At 39.6% G+C, this 24,939-nt stretch overlaps 1 protein-coding gene across 1 annotated transcript in view; it reads right to left on the bottom strand.

Annotated features, from left to right (window-relative positions):
• The window catches only part of Asb4 (ankyrin repeat and SOCS box containing 4), a 68,960-nt gene extending 47,938 nt beyond the window's left edge, over positions 1-21,022 (bottom strand). Inside the window, exons 1-2 of the mRNA XM_004656207.2 lie at positions 20,712-21,022; positions 10,414-10,713 (exon numbers count right to left, since the gene is read on the bottom strand). Coding sequence (XP_004656264.1) covers positions 10,414-10,713; positions 20,712-20,898 — 487 coding nt within the window. The 5' untranslated portion in view covers positions 20,899-21,022. The remainder of the gene's footprint in view (positions 1-10,413; positions 10,714-20,711) is intronic.
• Positions 21,023-24,939: the final 3,917 nt, after the last annotated feature.

Genomic DNA, 24,939 nt, shown 5'->3' with positions numbered 1-24,939 from the left:
GTGGATTTTTTATATCTTCTTCAATCACTTATCTTCAATTATTTTCATCATTGAGGCAAATTCAGAAAAAGAAAAGCAAAGCATGCCTCTACTTAAAGGGAAGCTCATCAGCTTCCCTGTGGAGAATTTTCTTACAACTCCAAATTTCTGTATGCTGGGAAATGAGAGGGAGGAGCAAAGAATTGCTTGTGGCTGGGTGGGGGGCACATTTTGCAAGAAGCATCAACTAACTGTCATGCCTTTTAATTACACATGCTTTTACTATGAACAGTTGCTCTTTCCTTCATTAACAAGTTTTTCAAAACATCTCATGGCTGTAAATTTTTTAAGTTAATGGAACTCTAATATAAGATTTCAGGTTCTCCTATCACGTTAACTGTCCACAAACTTTTCTTCAAATGTTTTCATTAGCCAACTGACTCAGAAAGAGAAGTAGTTTGTGATTTCCCATGAGACATAATGGGATCGACATGGACTTTAAGTAAAGAGAATTGAGCCTGCTGGGATCAGACAAGCTGTGTGAACTGAGGCCTCAGTTAACTTCTCTGAGCTTCCCATTCCTCATCTGTAAAATGAGGAGAATAATTTGTGCTTCACATGGTTATCGCAAAGATTAAATGAGACATTTTATTTTAAAGTACCTGACATAGCCACATTGTTGATGCTTAGTATATGTTATTTTCCTTTCCCTTTTTCCTTCATATGAATATATACTGGCAACATCAGTTCTCTTATATATAGAGCCAACGCTGTTAACTTTATTAACTTAGCTTTTCCATTAAGCATTTATCCTTATTCATTAGCTTGGAGGACTGGCGCGCAAAGATATTAAATTATTTACTCAAGTTTAATGAATGAAATTGAAAACCTTTTCCCCTGCTTAACATGAATGTGCCCTTTTCAGTATGCGGAGCCTTGTTGCATTTATTCAGAAGCTATTGCTAAATGCTTAGTTTGGGACACAGGATTAATGAGCCTGGAGACATGGTGTTGGTTGCCATGGAAACCAAACTAGCTTTGCTCTCTCCCAAGCTCAAATAAGGGATGCTTAACTCTGGCCTGAACTATATGGCCTGTGTTCCTTTTCATATGTCTGACTCCCCAATCCTGCTTCCAATTACTTCCTAATTCTCTCTAATAAATAAATAAATAGAACATTCTTACTTCTATGGGGCTCTGCTTTTTTTCAGTTATTCCATTTAACCTCCTTTCTCAATACATTTATCTCCTATCAGGTCCTGTAGATGCGGGCACCTGACTCACATGTTTTCTTCTGTACACAACTGCCTGCTGTTCTCCTGAGCATCTTTGAAAACCACAGGGATGATCACCCAATGCCTCTCTCCCTGATTTTGGTTCTCATTCTCCTCAGTGATGCTCTTCACCCCCTTGACTCAGCGCCTCCCACCCATAGTCAGACCAGGAGTGAGCACTAACTGGAGCTGGTCGGTGTGCATAAATCACTGTCACACCCCAAACTCTTTGATGACTGTAGCTTTCTACCTTTGTATCTTGCTTGCTTAATAACCACTATCACCACTCTGGGATTCATTCAAAGAATCCTTTGTGTGTTCTTTCCATTAGAAATTCCTTACTATTATCCCTCTCTATCTATCCAGCTAGTTCCGTGTCCCATCATTTCATTTAACTACTTCTCCATTCCCTGGCCATGAATGAACCTAACCATGAGGGAACTTAGTCCAAGTCTCCGTGCCTGCAGCCAAGGATCTGGGTGCTGTGTGGCAAGAACTCCTCTGCTGGTGAGGAATCATCTGAAAGTGACCGTTGTCATCACAAAGACATGCATGGAACCCAGCTGTGCGCTCCAGATTGCGCAGCAGTCCAGTCCCTCCCTTCCCATTACTCCCTTGTGCTCTAGAATAATTATTCCAAGCCTTTAAAAATTCTTTAATGCTTTTCCTTCCAGGATTTCCTCATTAACTGCTTTACATAGAAAATATCCTTCAAATCAACACTTTCTTAAACCCTTCCACATCCTGTCTCAGGTTCTCATTCTCTCTCATTTTGCCTCGGGCTATGGTATAGATAAGGTTGTCTCTCAAGTCAGTTCTGCTCTATCTTCCCTGGACCTTGTTTCCTTAACATCTAAGAATCTTTTTAATATTATACCTTCTTTCTCCATCATCTTCAACATTTGTCCCCCTGAGTCAATTTTCCTTCAATTTTCTTTTTAGTGTCATAAATGTATAAAAGAAAACGTTCAACAGTATTTTCTTCCTCATCTACCCTCTTGCCTCCTCCTCACAATAGTTTTTAAAATCTCCATTGTGCATATCCATTACACATTATATCCCACATGTTACATAGGGATCTTTTCACATAGGTATGCACTATATGATGAGTGCTTTTCCATCCTTCCCTCTCCTTTGTCCCCCTATATAGTTATCACGTCTATTTTCATGCCATATATACTTATATAATTTTTCTGTACATATATATAACCTAGGAACCACATATAAACAACAGAGCTTTGTTCTTTTAGGTGAAAAATAAAGTTCATCATGTATGTGGAACACATTTTCCTTATCTATTTCTCTGTTGTTGGACACTTAGATTGGTTATATAACTTTGCAATATCTTCACTATACTTTTTGGAAACCTTGTTCACTCTCATAGACAACTTCACTTTAGTTATCAGTCACTTCCATTCTGGTTTCTACATCAATCACTCAATTGATTGCTATAATTTTAACTCCATCCATGTCATCAGATCAACAGAAGCATTTTAACTGCCAACTTACTGGTTGAGTGGCACTCAGTACCTCTGACATCTCCTTCCTGAAAAGTGCTCTTCACATGGGAAAGAAGCAATGAGTTCAGTAGACCAAACACTGGCATGATTTTTTTTTTTTTCCCAGTAACAGTGGTAGAATATTTTCATTTAATCACCCTATCCTCCTAGTGTATGTTTCCTCAGGTTCACATCCAATACATTTTTAATTGTCAACACCTTAAATATACTACGTTCTTAGCTATGCTGATAAAAACATTCTCTGTTCTCATGAAACCTGTAGGCCAACACCAGTTAAGCAAATTTAAAAAAGAATTAAGCAAATAAAATAGAAGTGCCATAAAGGAAAATGATGTGTTCTCAGAAACATAGAACATAATTCTGTTTGAAGTTGTGAGGAAACAATGACCTTCAGAATGGGAGTCTAGGCTTCAGTTTCACCAAAAATGTGTCAGATTTCAGCTCAGCAGAGAGATGGGAGAGCATCCTAGAGAACAGGAGACTGACCAGCATCTGCATTCCTTGCTTTTCCCCTTACTCCAAGACACCAGGAATACTGGCACTTGGCCTTGAGCCTCTAGGAAGAAGCTACTTAGAATTTTCTTTAAAGATTCTGACCAAGAGCTGGCCATGGTGGCACATGCCTTTAATCCCAGCACTCCAGAGGCAGAGGTAGGAGGATTGCCATGAGTTCGAGGCCATCCTGAGACTGCATAGTGAATTCCAGGTCAGCCTGAGCTATAGTGAAACCTTACCTCCAACAACAAAAAAATAAAAAAACATTCTGACCAAGACAAAAAATTAAATTTTTTTCTCAAATGACAGTTTTAGCCGAATTTGCTAGAGTGAAGCTAATTGTCAGCAAGGCTCACCTGGATTTCAGTCTCTCTGTCTTGACAGGTAGACAGCCAAGAATCAGAAGACAGCTAAGTAAAGTATCATGGAGAAAGAGTAGAAACCCAATCTGGAATAAATTGCTCAGAAAATAAATCATAAAGATGAAGAAATGTAAAACAGGAAAGGCAGCACCAGTGAATTAGAAGAACAATCCAGGAGATCCAAGGTCTGGATATAGCCACTCAAAACAGACAGCATTAAAAAGAGAGGGAAAGAATTCATGCAGAAAATAATTCAGGAACGTTTTCAGAACTGATAGAGAAGCATTTGGGAGGTTGAAAGGACCAGGTACAGTGAATGAAAATGAACCAACTGCAGAACTCTGTGGGAATTCAGAATATCAAGGGTGGAAAGAAAATGATAAACACTCCTTAAGGGAACATCATAGATACTAATAAAGGTTGAAGGAATAAAATGGCTTTAGATACACAAAGTGTCACATGCATCTGGAGTTCATTTGCAGTGGCAAGGGGTCCTGAGGTGCCCATTTTCTCTCTCTCTCTCTCTCTCTTCTTTCCTCCCTCTACCTCTCCTCTTCCTCCTCCTCTCTCTTGCTTTCTCTGCTCTCAAAACATAACCAAAAATATTTTTGAAAAAAAATAAAATGATTTAATTTTTTTTCAGTTACATTACTGCAAAGTAGAAGCTATAAATGAATGCTTTTATGGTTCTAGAGGAAACAATTGTGAATCTAGACTTCTACACCAAGCAAGGAAGGACAGATGCATTGGCTGGCACTCCTAGTGGCAGGCACCCTGTTGCAAAAGGCTGCTCAGAGATAGTAACTTTAACAAGTGATAAACTTGAATTTAAGAAGAGGTAATTTAGGAAACAAAAATTCAGCACATGGAGAGAAAAATAGGAAAGGATAATCAGAAAATGGACCCTCCTCCATGCCAGGGCACACCAGACCTGCATTAAGCTAGGCCTATTTGGACTAAATCTGAAAGTTCTGGAAGGTTTTTTTTGGGGGGGCGGGGATAGGAGGATGAAATGGATACTTTTAAAGTCCACTGAATTTACATATTTCAAAAAATGAAACTTTTAGCAGAATATTTGAGGTTAAAATATGAATGGCATATAAAAACTAAGCAAATAATTTGATGACAGCAAGGAAGGAAGACATTATTGTCCTGGTTTGTCACAAGGCTCATGATTACAATGTAACTATTTTATAAGACTGGGGATAGGAGTGGTCTTTGGCGTTAAGAGTTTTAGATGGAGAGAAAGGAGCCAGGTACACATCTCCCCACCACCACTAACCAACTGGTTACCACAAATCTTACATTGCTACATTATCTTTTCAGCCTTTCTGCATAAGTACTTATTTGGTAGTGTGTAGCTTTAGCTGCAAAAATCAGACTAATCAAATTAAAGAAGTAAAGTGGTTGTCTCTATGGAGAAAATAATTATGTGCTGCATGTTTCAAAATAAACCTTGAATTTGGGATATTCTTAATATTTTTTAAACAGTCCTTTTTCTTCCATAGCTTTTATTACATACATTCTCTAGGTCTCTTACATTTTGTGTGATGTATAGCTTCTTTTTATAAGTTCCAGCAACTTGTTTCTGGCATATAGAAATTGATTTTTTTTGAAGATTGTTGTTAAGTTCAGTGTCACTTCTAAATTCAGTTTCTGAGTCTAATCATCTGACAGTAGATTTTCTCAATGATCCTGTATAGACAAATATATTGTGTGAAATAATGGCAGTTTGCTGGCTTCTTTCTCCTCTTCATAAATGATTTACATCTCTTTTCTCTTTGTGTGAGCTAAGACCTCCAGGACAGGGCTGAAGAGGTATGTTAAGAGCAGTCCCAATTCTTCAGGGGTGCTTCAAACACCCCACTGCCAAACAGATCGTCGGCTTTTCACAGCCTGCCAAAGGCTGTGTTTTGCAAAGTGTGGGATGATTTCTTGAATGGGGCACTCACTATGTGGCATGAGAAACTGTTGTCTGGCTACATGGGAGATATGCCCTATAAACTCATTTATATTCTCTAATTCAGAGCAGAATGTGCCAAGGTGAGACATGGCAACATCCAGAAGACAAGACTATTTAGGGACATTCTGCCATCTGCAAGGAGAGAGTCTCTGAGTGGAAAGAGGTCAAGAGATTCATTGTCTGATTTACTGGTACTGTTTCTATGTGGGAAAATAATTTTTTCTTTTTTTAAATTATTTTTGAGGCAAGCCCAATGGACTGCTTTTTTATGTGAGAGTAAGAAAGAGAGAATTGACATTTGTATGCCAGGGCCACAAGCCGCTGCAATAGAACTCCAGATAAGTAAGCGCGTCCTCTTGTGTGCATGTGTGACCTTGTGCACTTGCATCGCTGTGCATCTGCTTACATAGGACCTGGAGAGTCAAAATGAGTCCTTAGGCTTTGCAGGCAAGTACCTCAACTGCTAAGCCATCTCGCCAGCCCTCTTTGTTTCTTTATATAGCAATATATAATATCCTTTAAAATTTATGTTAATAAATAATGTCAACTTAAAGAAGAAAACTTGAAATAAAATTGCCCAGATGTGCTTACAATACAAGGAGAGTGGCAGTGTCTTTTGAATGGTTTGAGCATGACTAAGATGGTCAGATTTGTACTGTTATAATATATAGCACAAGTGATGGAAAGATGAGCCACGGCGAGGTGGAAAGAGATGTCTGCCCAGCAGGCATATCTATTTCCTGATTAAAATGAAGGCCAGTGACATCTGGCCTCATTACGTGTGCTTCATTCAACAGGAACTCCCCTAACCTGCAGGTGACTTGTGTCACTGTCACACTAAGAACAGTCTTTTAAAAGGCAGGGTCTTCTTTACATTGTCCTCATGCAACATTTGCCAGAAACCATTTGAATTTTTATGGCTTTCCTGCAGTAGCAAATTTTCCTCCTACTGTCAGGATTTGCTTCATGCAGAGCAAAGCAAGCAGCCTTCATTTTCCTCTTAGGAAAAGGGACAGGTAGAAATAATACACTGCTTAGGAGCGAACCAAACCTGACCTGACTGTCTGTATTCACAGGGAAATGCGGGATGCAAGGAGAGGACATTTTCACTGAGGTAAACACACGTCTCAACTGATGAGCACCATTATACTAATACCAAAGGAAACAAAGGCCAGAAGATGGCGGCATTAAGTAGAAAGGCAAACAGAAAAATAGCAGGCAAAATCCAGCATAGAGACAAAGCCCGCTCTGCAACACGGGAAAAAAAAAAAAACAGAGGAAAATCCTTTAAGAGAAAATTGCATGCAATTTTTTGGACTCAATTAGCCTTTTCCACAAAGAGCACTTTTCCACAAAGAGCCCATTAAATAGCAAATGAAATTACATCAGTTTTCAGTTGCCATGGCATTGGTTCTTCCTCTAATGGACTTCTCTGGTCCTGAGTTTGATGTGAGCCTGACTTTTTTCCCTTGTCGATGTGCTCTCTCTACTTTCAGTGTCCAGCTACAATGTGATGTATGTGACTTGTCCTCCACATTGCCTGTAACATAATCCCGGCCATATCCCTAGAGACCGGAGGATAAAACTGACAAAAGCAGCATTTCATTAGCAATGAACATAACAATCTCCACTAATTACAAGGTAGAGGGTCTCACCATGCACTCCGTGGTCCTGAGGCCATCCCTGATCAGTCAGGTTTCAAGTATAGAGTGCACTTTCTCTGGGCCAAGTGTTCTCCAATAAACTTAGGACATAAAGGCCCACCCACAGGTGTGTTTCCATAATATTTCTATGCCCTGTGAAATTGACAATATTGACCATCACAGGTTGTTTTTGCTCTTCCTGCTTAAAGTCTGAACACACATATTTGACCTACCTTTGCACATATATGGTTACAAGAAAGATGATTGAAGTTACTTAGACAAAGGTCAACTCTGGCTATCGTTAAATTTGTTTACATTATTCCTTTTCTTCAAAAAAAAAATGCAAAGGCAGGGACATAGGCTGCACACAGTCTTGTAGAGTTTTGAGACGAGACAGTCTACCTGTAAGCACTGTTCTTTTCTCTTGCTTCATCCATATAATGGAAGAAACTTTTCCCAATTATCTGATTCACAGTTTTGTTTATTTATTGGCTTCTAGTTTTCAGGTGGCTTGCTTTTGAGAAAAAAAAAAAAAAAAACTATCAGACTGAGAATGTAGCTCAGTTAGTAGAGCTTTTCTGAGCATGCACAAGACCCAGGTTTGATACTCAGCACTGCAGAAACCCCGCCAGTTCAAAGCCAGCCTAATACATGAGACCTTGTCTCAAAAAAGAAAAACATTCTACAACTAAGAATCATAACTTAAAGATGTGTCTCTGATAAATTATTCAAGTACAGTTAATGTTAATTATAATATCAAGCTTGATAATTTAGATGTCATTTTCTAACAGGGTTAATTGTATATAACTTAAAACATGTCCACACCTAAAAACCTGCATGCAGATTTTATATCAGTATTTTTCCAAAATGACAGGAACTGATATTCCAAATGTCCTGTACAACATAGTGGATGAACTTCATATGTGTGCAGCAGAACACTAGTTGGCAACTAATGTTTGATTTTCTGGTCCATACAACCATATTCACAAATTTCAAATACATTATGATTAATGGGAAAAGATAGACTCAGAAGCCTACATACTGTATAATTCACCTTATATGACAAAAGCCAAAACTATAGGGGCAGAAACAGATCACCAATGGGGTGTTGAGGGAAAGAATAAATACAGAAGGCATTAAGAACCTTCTAAAGATGATAATAGGATAGTTACATTGAAAAGGGTATTTTTCAAAAATAGTCAATTTTGCCATGAATCTTACTATGGGTGAGTTATACTCTGTTAATCACGCATTTTCAAAAGCTCATCAAATCATTCCCACATGTATATTTCTTTCTTAAATTTTCCCTTAGCCAAAAGTGTTAGAAGTGATCACTAAATTATTCCATTTCAAAAACAAACAGTATGACTGCCTACCCGTTTTCAGAAACCAGAAACCCAGCAATGATACTTGCATCTTCCTTTTTCGTAAGCCCCACTCACATCTAATGCATTTTCAAATTTTATCAATTCAATTCTGTGTCCACAATATACTTCAAATCCACCTTATCATTTTCCTAGCCAGGTGGCCCCTTATGTAAGCCCTATCCCCTTAGCCACTCCACGAAGAGCGCTTCCCTGCTGCTCTGTCTGCATCCATTTCTGCCTCTGTCTATTCTCTGCATCGCTCCAGAAGGATGACTGAGTAAAATTAAATCAAGGCATCACCTTGACTGAAGTATTTCAAGATCCACATTTTCAAACTCCATACCTTGACCTCCAAAAGACCCTAGATCATCAGACATACCCAATGGCCACTGCTGTCTTGGGGCACTCCCCTCTAGTCTCTTATTTCTCCCAGTACACCTGCACCTTTCATACTTGCAATTTGTTTAATGATCCAAATCTCTCTCTCTCTTACAAATTTGCTACAAGATCTAGACTTCTCCTAGCCCCTGTTTTAATACTTAGCCCCATCTCATTCTCTCCTTGTTTTTGGACATGTGTACATGGTGTGCAGTGTGCATGTGTGTATGTGTATTCATCTGTGTATGAGAACACATGTGTGCATGGGACAATATCAGCTTCTGACAGAGGACAATATCTGGTGCTGTTCCTCAAGTGTGCTGCCTGCTTGTTTGGGGGATAGGGTTTTGAGATAGGGTCTTTCATTGGCCTGAATCTTGTCAACTAGGATAGACTGGTTGGCCAGCAAGCCCCAGGAATCCTCCTGTCTCCACCTCCTCTGTGTTGGGATTACAGGTGTTTGCCACTATACTCAGCATTTGAACATTAGTTCTAGGAATCAAACTCAGGTGCTCATGTTTGCCAGACAACTATCTATGTCCCCAGCTGTTATCTCAGTCTTAAAGCTTTAGCTTGCATATCATTTCCTCAGAGAAATTTTGACACACTTTAAAGTAGTTCCCTCCTGGCACTCTCTTTCATAGTTCTTCATTTTATCCTTGATAATGCTTTCCCCATGTACAAACACACACACACACACACACACACACACACACACACACACACACACATAGTTAACATTTATATTCTCTACTGGACTGTATATTCTTTGAGGAAATGAATAATTTTCTTTTTTATTTACCACATTACCTGATACATGGTAGGAACTAAATATATACTTGTTAAGTAAATATGTAAGTTTAATATACCTTCCAAACTTAAACTAAGACTCCAGGGCTGGGGAAAACACTCAGTGGTTAAAAGCACTAACTGCACAAACTTGACAACAGGAATTTATGTCCCTGGTGTCCTCAAAAAGTCAGATCCCCAGGACACATACATCTGAAACCCCAATGTGCCTACCACAATGGGAGATGGAGTCAAGAGAATCCACAAAAATCACAGGCCAGCTAGTCTTGTATTTATAGCAGCAAAACCATGAGCAAAATCCTGTCACAAACAAGGTATAAAGAGAAGATCATCACCACAAGGTTGTCTTCTGACCTCTATCTGTGCACCATGGTACTTGTACAGCCAAACACATACATTATACACAAACATGCATACCATTCACATACACCAAAATAACAATGGTAATAAAAATTCCTCACTCATGAATGACCTCAGCTTTAAAAACTATATATGTATAGGCAGACTTGGAACCTCTCAATGAGCTTGAAGATGCTGGGATGACTCCCACATTGCCTGAGATAAGAGGGATGATAAAGTCCCAAAGCCATTAAGTGTTCAAGCAAGAACGATGTCAGCTTACCTCTCCATACCAGCTGCTTGGCACAGAGGATGGAGCTTGGCGTTGTGCAAAAGTGCAGCGCCGTGTGTCCACTCAGAGAATAGCAATTGAGCTTTGCACCACGGTCACAGAGGATCTTCACACAGTCCAGGTTGGCCATTTCGCAAGCCACGTGGAGCGGGGTCTTTCCGTTGGGGCGACAGTTGATGGTAGCATTGTGGTCCAGCAGCAGCAGAAGACATTCCACATGACCAAACAGAACTGACAGATGCAGGCCTGTTGCCCAGGAAGACTTTAATTTATAACTGGGCAACCAATAACCTGAGAAAAGTAAGGAGGGAAGTTTTACTTTGTAGTCTAGGAATTCTTTCTGTTTCATGAGGATTTTGACAAAGTCTTTTATTTTGGTTATTTATAAACTTGGGGAGGGATGGCTCAAAAATTTTAGGCAAGTAGCTGAGGAGTTGCCCAGGATTTTTCTCTGTAGTATTCTTGGTATATATGTACGTTTATCAAGCTTAAGTTCTTGCTATCTCTGCTATTCCTGTGTGCTTGTTCCTTCACTTTTGTGTTCCAGGTTCTCAAAAGTATTTAAGTTCTTCATTTTCATTGATGTGGCTATTTTTTACATGTTCTCTTACATTAGACTCTTGAGGATTTTCCATTCATTTGAATGATTCTGCAGCTCTCAGTTACAAGCTTATAAAGTTTGTGTCAGGCCTGTTCTCCTTCCCTGTACATACTGTTGTCAGTCCCACGTGTAATTGCGGTTAATCCTATTTTTGTTTTTGCATGTGTGTGTAGTGTGTGTGGTGTATACACACATGTGTGCACCCAGTGCAGGGGGAGGTAGAGGCCAAAGGGAAATAGCAGGTGTCTTTCATGTGTCATTCATCCTCTTGTTTCCTTGAGATGGTTTCTCACTGAGCCTGAAGCTGCTATATGCAGTGAGACTGGGTGACCAGTGATCACCAGCAATTCTCCAGTCTCTGAACCCTACAGTTACAAGCCTGTGTGGTCACACCCAGCTGATTATGGGAGTACTGGGGAATCAAACTCGGGGCAAATCTGGGTAAGCCATCCCCCGGGTCCCTTTGTTTATTTTTTTTTTTTTAAGTTCTCACACTAAGACTTTACCTGCTTGTTGATTTATGCAATACTTTCTTCTAAAGAAAAAATTAAGACTAATCACAAGTTTTTACAAAGTATTTTCTATGTGATTTAGAAAATAATGGCAAAGAGGAAAAAGATAGGAAGTTAAAAAGAAATAAGTAAGAGTTATACACAATATAAACTGTCTGATTGACAATTTACCTCTAAACTTCCTAGCAGCCAAAACAAACAGGAAAACCAGTTGTACTACCCACATAACTATGTCCAGCTATGTACAAATTAACTACTCAAAGAAAGAGTAGTTGAGAAAACTCCTAAAGCTCCTAAAACTGTGATCTTAGATATATTTTTTTCCAAAATTTAGAATGTTCTCCCTCCTGCCCTTTTCCCCCTGAGTCAACTTTTTGAGACATGATGCCAGCTGTGCAGTGCAGTGGGGGGGGGGGGGCTTGAACTCATAGTGATCCTCTTGCCTCAGCACCACGGTGCACACTTGACCCTATATATTTTTTTAATTTTTTATGTATTTATTTGAGAGCGACAGACACAGAGAGAAAGACAGATAGAGGGAGAGAGAGGATGGGCACACCAGGGCTTCCAGCCTCTGCAAACGAACTCCAGACGCGTGCGCCCCTTGTGCATCTGGCTAACGTGGGACCTGGGGAACCGAGCCTCGAACCGGGGTCCTTAGGCTTCACAGGCAAGTGCTTAACCGCTAAGCCATCTCTCCAGCCTGACCCTATATTTTTATAGACTGAACTAGCTCTTTTCTACAAGTCTCCAATTGCTGTATTTGGCAAGTTGTAGCAGCAGAGAATTTATCAATCTCTCTCTCTCTCTCTCTCTCTCTCTCTCTCTCTATATATATATATATATATATATATATGGCATATATACAATATATAGTGTATATATGTATATACAATACACACACACACACACACACACACACACACACACACACGGCCCCAGCAAGCATTTAACTCGGTGTGAGTGGAGTATGGGAAATAGGAAGCAAACAATGAAAATTCGTGTGGGAAAAGAAAGCTGTCACAGCAAGCCAGCAGCCCCATAGGCGAGGCCTGAGACAACCAGATAAATGTTCGTGTGATTGAATCATAAGTTCACTTTTAGGCTATAAAATCCTACTTACACATGTAAGGTAAGTAGAATATGGTTTATTGGTTTATGGTTCTTTGTTTGGATTTTATTTGGGTAATTTCAGTTGACAATAATCTCAAAATGAGTCAACAGTGTGATGGAACTGCAAAAAAAAAACAAAAAAAAACTAATATAACCTTAACCCATTTTAACAAAGTTTAATGCCCAATGCGTGAAAGTTACGTGCTTTGCTGACTGGATGAGATGAGAAGGAATCCCGACTGTAACTGGGACTTTTAAGCATAACCGTGTCATATAGGAAGAGCAGCTAGAGGGCACTGTGAGGATGCCGGCTGGGTGAGCAGCCAGCCTCCTGAGCAGGTCTTCATGTTTTCTCATGTAGGACAAAACTGCTGCATACAACCATTTCTGGATTTGTTTTTCTTATGAGTATAGTCACACCTGTGGAGATCCACAAAATACCAATGCACTGCACAACTCCAGTGAACACCATTTTCACTGGACTCTGAAATGTAATATGGGATAATGAGTGCTAACAACTTAGTCTTCCTCTCTCTCTCTCTCTCTCTCTCTCTCTCTCTCTCTCTCTGTGTGTGTGTGTGTGTGTGTGTGAACACATAGACATTACAGCATCGTTCATAGTGGGTAAACAAGTAAAACTAACCTCACTGTTCATCAGCAGGACACTGCTTAAGTTATAGCATAGCCATAACTGAATAACCTCTGACTGCTAACAGGAATGAGGCAGTTCCACCCAGGCTGGAATGTGCAGTTGTCAAGATACATCTTACTGTACATATGGCACCATGCTATCTCATGCAAATATGTTCCAATCTCGTAGAATCAGACACCGCTTATACTGGTAGCCTTTAAGAACTTGGAGGTTCGGAATAAAATGCATGGGTGTTCTTGAAGAGGCCTTTGTCACTTTAAAATGAGTCCCTATGCACATATTACTGTTTTATAATGTCTTATTTGACAGGGTCTCATTCCGTAGCCCTGGTAGGCCTTAAACTTATGGGCAATCATCCTGCCTTAGCCTTCTAAGTGCTAAGATTATAAGCATGAACCACTATGCCTGGCTCACTTCTTGTAAAAATGAATAAAATCACACTATTGTCCTTCTGTCAAGAGAAGAAAAAGAATTTGATTTAAAGAAACATTTACACCTCATACAGTGTTGACCAATCCCTCAGGAATGAATAAACTTAAGGTTGATCTTTCTTTACACACCCTTTAATCTAACCTCTCTCTCTCTCTTTGTGTGTGTGTGTGTGTGTGTGTGTGTGTGTGTGTGTTTCATTCTGTTCAAAACTCCTAAACCATCCTTCTTTCTCTCCCTGTGATATCTTCCACTGCCCAAATCTGCTCTGCCAGAAGAATTTTATTTATTTCACACTAAAGCAAACTGACTGAGGATAGTTTCCACTGTGGTCCCTTTTTGGATTGTCTGAATTTATATAGGAGTCTGTATTCAGCCACTAGACTTAATTTCTAAGGCACTAATTTGAGTTTACAGACCCCGAGAAAAACAGTATTTGTTGACATAGACTCTCCCTGGCAGAGCCATGAGCCTCAGTCGATAGTGTCCCAGGGAGCCTGAGCTGGGAATATCAATGGTGTATGAGCGCATGTGTGTGTGTGCATGCATGTTTGTGCGTGTGTGTGTGTGTGTGTGCATAGATGTTGAATGTGTGCCAATACTGTCCTGTTTATACATTTCTGTTTAGTTATATACATAACTATTCCAAGCAAAGTTCTTAAGCTATGTGGAATGCAGCCTACTTTTGATAATGAGCCAATCACATAAATACCAATACTTAGTCATTTGAATATTCAAAGCTCCTCGACAAGCAACTTGGCACAGACAGGTTTTTCTAGCTGTCTTGGAAACTGGTTCCAGATCTGAAAATGGGAGTGTGTTGTGTTGATTAGCAGCAAAGATTAGGCAGCTTCATGCTGCAACTGATTGGAAACTCACGCCTGCTTCTGCAAAGGGAAGAAAAATGAACTCTGAAAGAAACAGCAGAGAGCTGATTAAGAAAACACCGTTTTGATGTAAAATCAAAGAAACACAGGGAGATGATCCAGTCCAAGCCTTTCATTTTCCATATGGGAAAACTGCCACTTTCTCAGCCTGCTGGAGCTCCAAGTCACCTCCGCCTCAGTCCAGTCTCCGAATCTCCACACTGGGGGCTTTCCGTAGCATTTGTGGAAACAGAATGGGTTTAGCTACAAGCCTATTTGACAAATAATAAGAAAGAAGATCCTGGATGTATGTGTGGAAATGCCTCTGCTTGTTGGTGATGTTGTCTTCTCCTAAACTTCCAGTAGCACCTGCAGAATTTTCCCTGCCCATTTGTTCCATGCATCAGCCTGCTTCATCTGTGATGTACTTACGGCTCATCAGCTTGCAGACCACCAGGTCCTGGAAGGTTACCTGCCCCATAATAGAACTGTCCCTCTTCTAGTAGAAATGTGTGTGGTTAGTTGACAACAAGGACCCTTAGCTGCTGCCCCTAGAATGCTGCCGAGCATGGCTGGCTATGGCTCTGGGCATGCTGGTGTGTGTCTTTCAGTAGTGCTGTAGGACTTTGCTGGGAGGGATGGGGATGGGGTGGGGAGGTCTGGATAACTCCACAGTCGGTAAAGAAGAATAACTGCTGCTCCTGAACAGAGGAGCCACACATACACACACAATTTCTGCCTTCAAATGAGGCTAGAGCCCCCATTCCTGCATAGCATATGTATAAGGACATTTCCCCTTACAGAGGACCAAACGGGAGTAACGCAATCTTCCAAAGCTAAAGATGAGGCTGTGCCCATTCAGCATCAATGCTGACATGTCAAAAGATGAAAAGTTGTCCTCCAAAAAATAGCCACTAGTAGTCACAGCATGCTGGCAACAAGTGACCCAGTAGGTCTGTCGTGTACACTCTCCTTTCTTCTCCCAGAGTAAGTGAACTGAGAACGTGATTTCTTCTTAACATTTGTCTTTTGAAGGCCCTCTGCTGTTCACCACTGCAGAGGCCAGGCTGCCCTGTGACTGCGTGCTCACACTGCACAAAGGGCAGGAGTAGAGAGTAATGGGCAGGCAAGCAGCCTCCTTCTCTCTCTAGTGTAAACCCATCACGGTACCCCACATGCTCAGGCTGTGGGCACTGAAACTCCTTCCAGAAAAGCTTTGTTTCAGCAAAGGTCTCAACTAGAAGCTGACAGAGAAATGAAAAAAACTCTTCCCTGAAAATAAATTCCACGGGGAACTCCCAAACACAAGCCTTACTTGCGATGACCTTCCCCTCGCTCTGATGCATAACCCTCTTACAGAATTTCCCTTCATCACATCACAGGTTATCTGCATTCAAGGGAAATAGGGCTTGACAAAGCCTCTGTTTGACATACTAGGGCAATTATTCCAGTAGAGGTAAGGTATTAGGAAGTGTTCCTGATCATATAGCCAATACAGACAAAGGTCAATGTCTCAAACTCAAGTCTCCCCTGAAACTTTTAAGTAGCTGTCTCTGACCTAAATGCTACAAGAAGTTTACCTCCAAGCTGATACCTCTTATAGCTAAAATTCTAAAGAAACATTAGAATTTCTACTCTTATATTTAAAAAAGTACACAGAGTAATCTCTTGTGTGTGTGCTTGTGTGTGTTTCATTCAAATCTGAAACTAAAGGCATAAGTCTGCGTGGATGGGTGAAAGCCCCCTTCTCTCAGGAAACATGGGAAGGCAGAAAGGATTGTGGCTACCTTTTAAAAGAGACCATTTGTACTTTTCCAGCACTTGGGGAAGAGGATACACACATCTCTGACAAAACCAAAGCTAAGTTCAGAGTCTGTGACAGTTATCAATTTCAATGCTATAGGAGGGAAACAAACCCTACACATGAAAAGCCTCTATGATTCTAACCAAACGTTACACATGCTACTTTGGGCTGGATTACCAGACATTTGCTCTGACCATGTTCTCATATTTATACAATTCTGAAGTACAATTCTTGGCTATTTTTAATATCTAATATTCGTGGGATAATTCTCAGTTCCCACAGGGAGGGGTTGAGGTAAGAATACTTGAATTAGAAATTTTCAAGAAAAAAAATCCTAAACATCTAGAAGAGGGAAAGAACCATATAGGATAATAATTGGAAATCATGTAAGTAAAATTCTGGCTAAGACGAAAATTAGGTGATAAAGAGATTATTCATTAGAAGAGCAGAAATAAAAGCTTACATGATCCTCAAATAGCTGCTGCTACTTAAAGTAGATAGAATACCTGCCAGAAAGTTTGCAAGTGAAATCATTCGTTGGTTATTTTAATTAAAAATATGACTGCCGAGCAAGAAACCTGAGGCGATGGGCCATAAATGGAGTACTTAGAGTACATTACACTGATTAATAAAGGATGTTGATTAACCTCGCTGACCAGGGAATTTCATTCCAGAAGTAGGTGTGAGAGTGTGCCTGTCTCATTAGGAAGCAGAAGCTCATTCACTTAAGTTAGAATCAAATGTGTAGCTGTGAAAACTTTTGACAACAGCCTTCTGGACACCCATCCATTATTCCAGTACATAGGCCACCAGCGGAAACCAATTTGAAGAATCTTTTTGAGATTTCAAAGAATTTTTCTTCCCCCCCCCCCCCATTTGCCTTCACTCAAAATATTTCTGGCTTGTCTCAGAGTAAACTTTATATCATGATATCCCTTGATTATTCAACTTTTAGTGGCAACTAGCAATTAAAAATGCACTCACTCTTTGTCCTCGGACCTCCACATACATGCTGTGACACATGCTCATGCACACACGCGCACACACACACACACATACACACGCATGCATAGCATACATGCACAAGGAATTTTGAAATGTATGATATATTCATGGTTTCCTCAGGTCATTCCTATTTTAAAATGATTGTTTGGTAAATGACATTTTATGGATTTGTTTATACTTTAAGACCCTTTTCTCTGCTCACCATTCTCTGGGAGGGCTCTCAAGTACCAGCTTGCATATTTTTATTATTCACTTTACCAAGTGAGAAAAAGTGGCCTTTTTAAATTAATAAAACTTGATTTTCTTTTGCTGAAGATTTAATGATGAAACTAAAAATACCTTGAAAAATAAAGTAAGATCTCTCTAAATTTAGGAGAGCACAGTTTGAGCAGGGAACTGGGGATGAGCCTCGAAGTCCAGCTCTCCTCGGCTGGAAGCAGGAGCTGCTCAGATGAGCAGACCCAGCACAGCGGGAGGAAGAGAGCAATGAGCTTCCAAAGTGCTCTAACCCACTGCCTCTGTTCATCTTCCTCACTAAATCCGCACTGGCTTAGGAGGTCAGCTTTGAATTACTAGTGTAATTATTAGTTGGTAGATTTGGGGGAGGAGTGCTCCAATATTTGCATTCTAAGTTAATTTATTTGGCAACAGAGTTCTGTTACCTTTCCAAAAACCCACACAACTGATTTTGACATTGTATTGAGAATGCTACATTTAGAAACAAAATTTAATCACTTTTTGAAATCCTGTGGAAGAAAAAGGATAGTGTGTTTTAGAGAAAATAAAAGTGGATAAGAGCTAACTCTAGCACTGTTAATCTCCTGAAGATGATATTCAATTGAATACAGAATTATATTATCAGTTACATAAAAGAACTTTAATGTAGTGTAAGATCTGTCACACGTGTTACACATTGTTTTGCTTATTAAGTGAAAAATAAGCAAAAGCTAAGAATTACAGTCATTTTAAAGTCAGCGGCAATGTCCCTTCTCCTCAGCTGCATATTAGATACATATATTTGTTTATTTTGTAAAAGAAAAAATAGCAACCAAGCTGCACAGTTGTGATTTACATACTTTTCTCGATCACTTTTATTTGTGGTTTTTCCAGTGGAGTTAAAAAAAAAAGTCAAAGAGTAACACACAGCAGTTCACCAGTGTTAAACATCCAAAAAGTCTGCTTTTATTTCACAACATGTCCAAAACTTGAATCTAGCTACAAACCCTTTAAGGCCACACAGGAACTTCAGAACTATTCAAGAGTTCATTGACGAATTAACTAACCACTTGTATTCTGCTCAGCTCCACACTGTTCCCTGAGAATTCCTTTGTGAAGGAAGGCATTGATACCACCACTTGGATCTACTTTTGTGGGGCAGAAGTTAAGGTTATCTAACCTTCATAGTAACTGGATTGATAGGCTAGAAGCATATGACAAAAAATTTTCTAGTAAATTTCGAGGAAAAGGAGGTTTTACTGTGGGATTTAAGACAAAATAAGAAAACAGAGTCTTACACACATGTTTGTGGTAAACACGGGGGAAGGGTATACCTACACGAGCTGCATGTGCACACTCACTGATTCCTACACAAACGCTGATGCTACATAGGTTCTGCTACGTCTGCACAGACACCCGCCAGGCATACATAAGAAGGGAACTGTTTCCTTCCTCTCGCAGAGGTGCAGCTGGCTGTTCCCTAATTGAAAGCTAATCCCACAGTCCTGACACTATGAAAACACTCATTAGTGTAAATAAAAATTTAGCTCTATGGGAACCAAAGGAGTTAGCTCCTATTGACAAGAAGAATTTAAGATGCAGTTCCTTCTCATTCAAAAGTGACAGCACCAAGAAACAGCAGAAAAAGCAGCCTGCTTCTCTGCAGAGCCCACACCTCAAAGTTCCTTTCCCGGAGTCTTGGAACATTTGCAACGCCTGCAGCATTTACCTGCTCAGGAAATGAGAAGAGGCAGTCTTTGAGACACCGGGTCAAAGCGATTACCCACTATCTTGAACCTGATTTATTTTATATGGGGCACAAATATAAGTTTTCAAACTATCTTTCCAACGTGCTCAGCATTCAGAATTCTGTCACTGAACAGACTCATAAGATCAAACAGTCTAATCACACAGTTATAGTTGTTCTTTTTCAGCAGAGCACCTTTCAACTTAAAAAAAAAAAAAGACTCCTTTATCTTTCAGTCAAAATAACAATACCAACTGACCTTAAAGTACAAATCACAAACACAGCAACTGTCCTCAACTACTACATATTTCTTCACAACTCACAACTGGAGACTAGGCAACTAGCATAACAGTATATACCACCAGCATTTGTACCTGGTGGTACTAAGAAGTGACATATGAAAAGAAAACAGATTTACATGTAAACATGAAAAAACATTTTGGCTCCCTAAATGCATGTACAAGACCTCATTCATTTTTTTAAGCAGAAGTGAGGTCAAGCAGGGTATTTCTTTTCAGTCTGCTCACCAGATGGCCTGACTCCTCTAAGTTCCTCCTTTAGAGAGCTGATTTGGGGAAATCAAAAGCGGAGCGCTAATTTATTTCTGATTTATTAAGCAGAAGTTGCAGAAAATCTTTGGGTGAAAAAAATGTTCTAAATTTTGTTTTCATTGTTTGTTTTTGTACAAAGCGGATATTCTGCATTGCCCTTCTAAAATTTAAATCTATTATTGTTGTCTCAGAAAAAAATGTCATTAACTTTGGATTCAGCTTCTGTGACTGAGCTGAAACTCATGACAGTGATGGAGAGCGTACAGGTAGCTGTGGTGTCTCTTTCTCCACTCATCAACACTCTAAATGGAGGAAAAAATCCTCTTTTTCATCTACAGGGACAGAACCATGATAAATCTCTAAGTGTCTGTTCACAGAATTAACAGCCTGTCCTACACAGCCACATTGTCAAGATTCAGTCTCCACAGTTTAACCATACTCCAAAGATGTTCCTTTTCTTTAATACTCTGTCATCAGTCACAAGGAAAGTTACAAACACACAGCACATGACTAAATACAACCGTCCAGGAATCCAAATTCTAGCACATGGGGTGGAGAATGGACAGCAAAGTAAAAATACATACTGACATCCATGTGTATAATATATAAAATTAGCCCAAATGCATTCTAGTTTAAAAAGGAAGGAAATATATAAATTAGAAATGTTTAAACAAATAAGCAATAAGCGCGACCAATTTATAGTAGGCAACTGACCTACTGACCTAAAAATCAAATCCATTTTCTATCAATTTCACAGTTACACTTCTGTTGGTTTTTTTTTTTTTTTTTTTACCTTGCTTGTAAGATGCCAGAACCATATTCTCATCTTCAACTTCAAACACTGTGTCCACATCTATTTGCTTTTGGGCTAAAATAGCCTCCAATTTTCCGAAGTCATTGGATTTTATAGCCTCAAGAAAATTTCTCTTAACTAACTTGGTAGCTCCAGCTTTGGTGATGGGCGCTGTGCTGCCTTCCATCCTCGGCTCCCTGCGCAAGCTGAGCTGTGATCTCTCAGGAGAGCAGCACCCAGCAAGCAGGCTGGAGAGCCACAAACGGCCAGCTAATTTTATCCCAAAGTTATGCTGATCCGTTCTATTTATATAGGGATCATTTCAAACTTCAAAATACCCTCCCGCCTGGCTGTCACTGCACCGTCAGGTCCTTTAAACTGGTGCTACGTAAGCAAGTCCTCTCAGCAGTATATGGTGTCGAGAGGAAGGAAAGCTCCCATAGCACATTTGCGAGCATGAAATGTCACTATTATTTTTTTATAGGGCCAAAGTGAAAGTGTTAAGATTTAAAAGTGCCCTTAATGCTCCCCCACCCCTAGCAGAAACATCTGGTGCCTGGCTAGAGACCCAGAGTCCTGTTCTAACTAACCAATAGCCAAAATGAAAATTTGTTTCAGGTGTTGATACATGTGCTTCTGAAAATCTATAATGATTTCGTAATATGAGCCTATGAAATCAAGCTTCATTATACACGTTTGAAAGCAAACAGAAGGCTTGCCAGTGACTAGACTTGAAAATGTTCAATATTATGAGAAGCGGGGTGGAGTGGGAGAGGGGAGAATGGTTTAGGTCAAAGGAACATCAAGCAACAGCACAGATGAATGCAACAAGTGAATGAACTTTATTGAGTCCTGATCTTTTTTTTCCAAACCAGTTAGAAAAGGTTGTATCCAGACAATTTGGAAATATAAGTATAGACTAAAATATTACTGGCTGACATGAAACTGTTGATTTTGAAAATGTTTAAATGTTTGATAAAAGCAGTAGGGTTATACAGAAAAAAATGTTTTTCTCAAATGATATACTTACTAATTGTCATGCTGTCTAAAACTTCCTATTTTGCTTCCCTCCCTCCCTCACCCCCCCTCTGTGTCTGTGTGTGTGTGTGTGTGTGTGTACTGTTGGGGATCAAATGCAGAGCCACACAGACCATCAGACCATGTGCTTTCTTTACTACTGAGCTACACTTCTGCCTCTAAAACTTACTATTAAGTAGTTTGGCTATACAGATAGATAAGAGAGAGAGAAGCCAACTGTGCCTGAAAGTGTAAACGTGGTAAAAGCAGTGACATCTCTGTAGATGTCTCTTTCCTCTTTCAGCATTTCTAGAAGTTTTAAATTTCAAAAGAAAAATATACAGTTGTATAAATTTATAATAATTAAAAATTAGAAAACTAATAGAAAGTACTAGCTAGAATCCAATAATTACATGTTACATGTAATGGATCTATAAGCTGCAGAATAGTTAACAATATGAATTTTTCAAAATTTAAAATGATGCTATTTGATTCTTAGAATTTATAGAAGTAGGCTGGAGAGATGACTCTGCACTTAGGTCACTTGCCTTCCAATTCTAGGGAGTCAGGTTTGATTCTCTAGTACCCACAAGGTGGAAAATGTGTCTGAAGTTCTTTTGCAGTGGCTCTCTCTATCTCTATCTCTCGCTCTTCTTCTCTTTCTCTCTCTGCCTCTCTGTCTCTCTCAAATAAGTAAATCTGCCTGCTTCTCTCTCAACTAAATAAAATAAATATTAAAAAGCAAATAAAAAAGAAATAAATTTTAAAAAGAATTTATTTAAGCATAGGCATGGGTGAACATTAACATAATTCTTCACTTACTATACAGGTATGTAACATAAACACAAAAAAGTGACAGGTCATAAATATACAATTTGTCACATCTTCATAATTTATATAGGCAACACCCAGAACACTCCATTGAATAGTTCAAACCTTCCAGAAGCCCTCTTTATACTCTTTTCTAGTCAAAACACCTACCTACTTCCCATTGATACCTGTTGCCATGGCTTCAAATACTATGCGTCAACTTTGTTTATTTTTAAGATTTATTTTAAAGTCTTTAACATTTTATACTTTATCCATTTGAAACTGTTTAAGTATGGCTGGACAGATGGCTCAGTTGACAAAGCACTACCCCACAAACATAAGAACCTGAGTTTGGATCCCAAGCACCTACATAAAAGCCAGGCATTATGGTGTGTTCCTGTAGTAGAGTTCTTGGGGGAAGTGGAGAGAGGTGGATCTCAGTGCAAGCTGGCTGAATCAGGGAGCTCTGGGTTCCGTGAGAGACATTGCCTCAATAAATAAGGTGAAGAGTTATAAAGGAAGACACCTGATGCCCACCTCTAATCTCCACAGGCACATATGCATGTGCCCATTAACACCTCCCCCCAACACACATACATAAAGTTTATATTTTAAAAACAGCAACAGAAACTGAAGAGAGACCACGTGGAAATGCTTTCTTAACCTTGGGCTTCGTCCCAGCTGACTGTTAGTGACACTGTTTTTGTTGAGATAGTATTGAGATTCTTACAGGAAAGTTTGCAAGTCTGTTAGAAGTTGTCATTTCTTCATCTGCTGACTACCTATCATGGACCAGAAACTTATCCATGGGACTGGAGGGTTAGTAAAACGAAACAGGCAAAAATTCCTATTTAAATAGAATCTAGTACAGCAACAGATTTAAAAGATGTTCGTAGGTCTTTTCCATCTCCTAGGCTCTGGAGTTTTTTAAGTTGCAAATTCACTGAATTACATATAGAGATAGTACAGGCTTTGGAGCCAACTACATTGGTCTGACCGTCCCCCTTGTGAGTATCCTCATTTTTACAGTCAAGGGGAGGACAACTTAATTTCATTCCAATATGATGTTTATTCAGACCCAAATACACAGCAGTCTCTTTAGGTAACTAGTCAGTACACTTGTATAAAATGCCATCTTTGAAAGTTCTGACTTTCCCTCTAAACTAACAACTGCAAAGATGGGATAGGTACAGAAGCAATATTTTAAATACTAATATTTAATGACCAATATTCAGTACAAGTATATCCAGGTCTGTGTGTGTCTAGTGGATAATGGAGTCTCCAGATGAGCTCTGTCCTCTAGACCTTCCTGGACCTCCATATAGAGTGGCAGAGTAGCTCCTCACTAACCTTGTGCTATTTGGCTGCATTCAGACTTCTGGCTCCCATCAGTGCTATATTATGTGTTCCTAGCCAGTTGCCTCCAAATTTGAGATCCTTGACCACAGTAGCCACATGGCTTAGTGCAGTCAGTTACCAGTCAACTCAGAAGTTGTGTTCCTTCTCTCCAGAGACATAACTATTACTGGGCCTTTGTGTTACAGATAAATACCAAAAAAAACAAGGTCAGACCTGGAAGAAGGTTGTTGAGGAGGGAAGAAAACAGCCTCTAACCCCTGGATCAATTTGCATCTGCACTCAATCCATTAAGACTTCCAGTCTTCCTGGCTAGAATAGTCCAATCTGGGATAGATTACTTCCTCCATAGCTTTTCCTTTTTTCTGTTAGGTCAACAGGCCCGTTGGCCTCTCTACAAAGGTAGAAGAGTTATAATCTTGGAATTATGGATAAAGTTTTTTGAATTGAATCCTCCACACATGGAGATAAAGTACTTAATCAAAACGACCCAGTTTTCTTTAACATTTTTGTTATTATTACATATTAGGAGGTTTGTAATAGTTTTGTTTTCTGATGCATGCTATGTGTGTGTGCTTCCACCGAACTATCCTCCCAACCTCCAAATCCTCATTGTCTTAATGCCTGGTTTGCATACTATTACTTCCTTGCCAAAAGTCCTCCTTCATAGCTATAAAAATAAAATGGTTCTGCGTTTTGTGAATATTTTGAGAAAACAAAGCAAATTTGTGAGGACAAACATGAAACAGAAGATGTTCTCTATTACTTTTCTAAGAGTTTTTGAACAAGTTATTCAAGCTACAGAAGGCACTTAAAAAATACTAGCTTAATATGCTGACTTCACTCTCCATTTGGAGAATCTGTTCTTTCCTTTTCAGAAGATAGCAAGACCCAAGGAGATAAACTACCCTTTGCACTTCAGCCAAGACACAGCTGAATCCATAGAGGAAATGAGCAAGAGTGTCGATTCCATGCTGAACCTGATAATCAGCGTCAGGGTGTAGGAGACAGACCCTGAGAATACTCACCAAAGCAGAGATCCAGA

The sequence above is a fragment of the Jaculus jaculus genome, chromosome 10, assembly GCF_020740685.1.
Source record: "Jaculus jaculus isolate mJacJac1 chromosome 10, mJacJac1.mat.Y.cur, whole genome shotgun sequence".
Taxonomy (NCBI): Eukaryota; Metazoa; Chordata; class Mammalia; order Rodentia; family Dipodidae; genus Jaculus; species Jaculus jaculus.
This window is presented reverse-complemented; position numbering and strand designations above follow the sequence as displayed.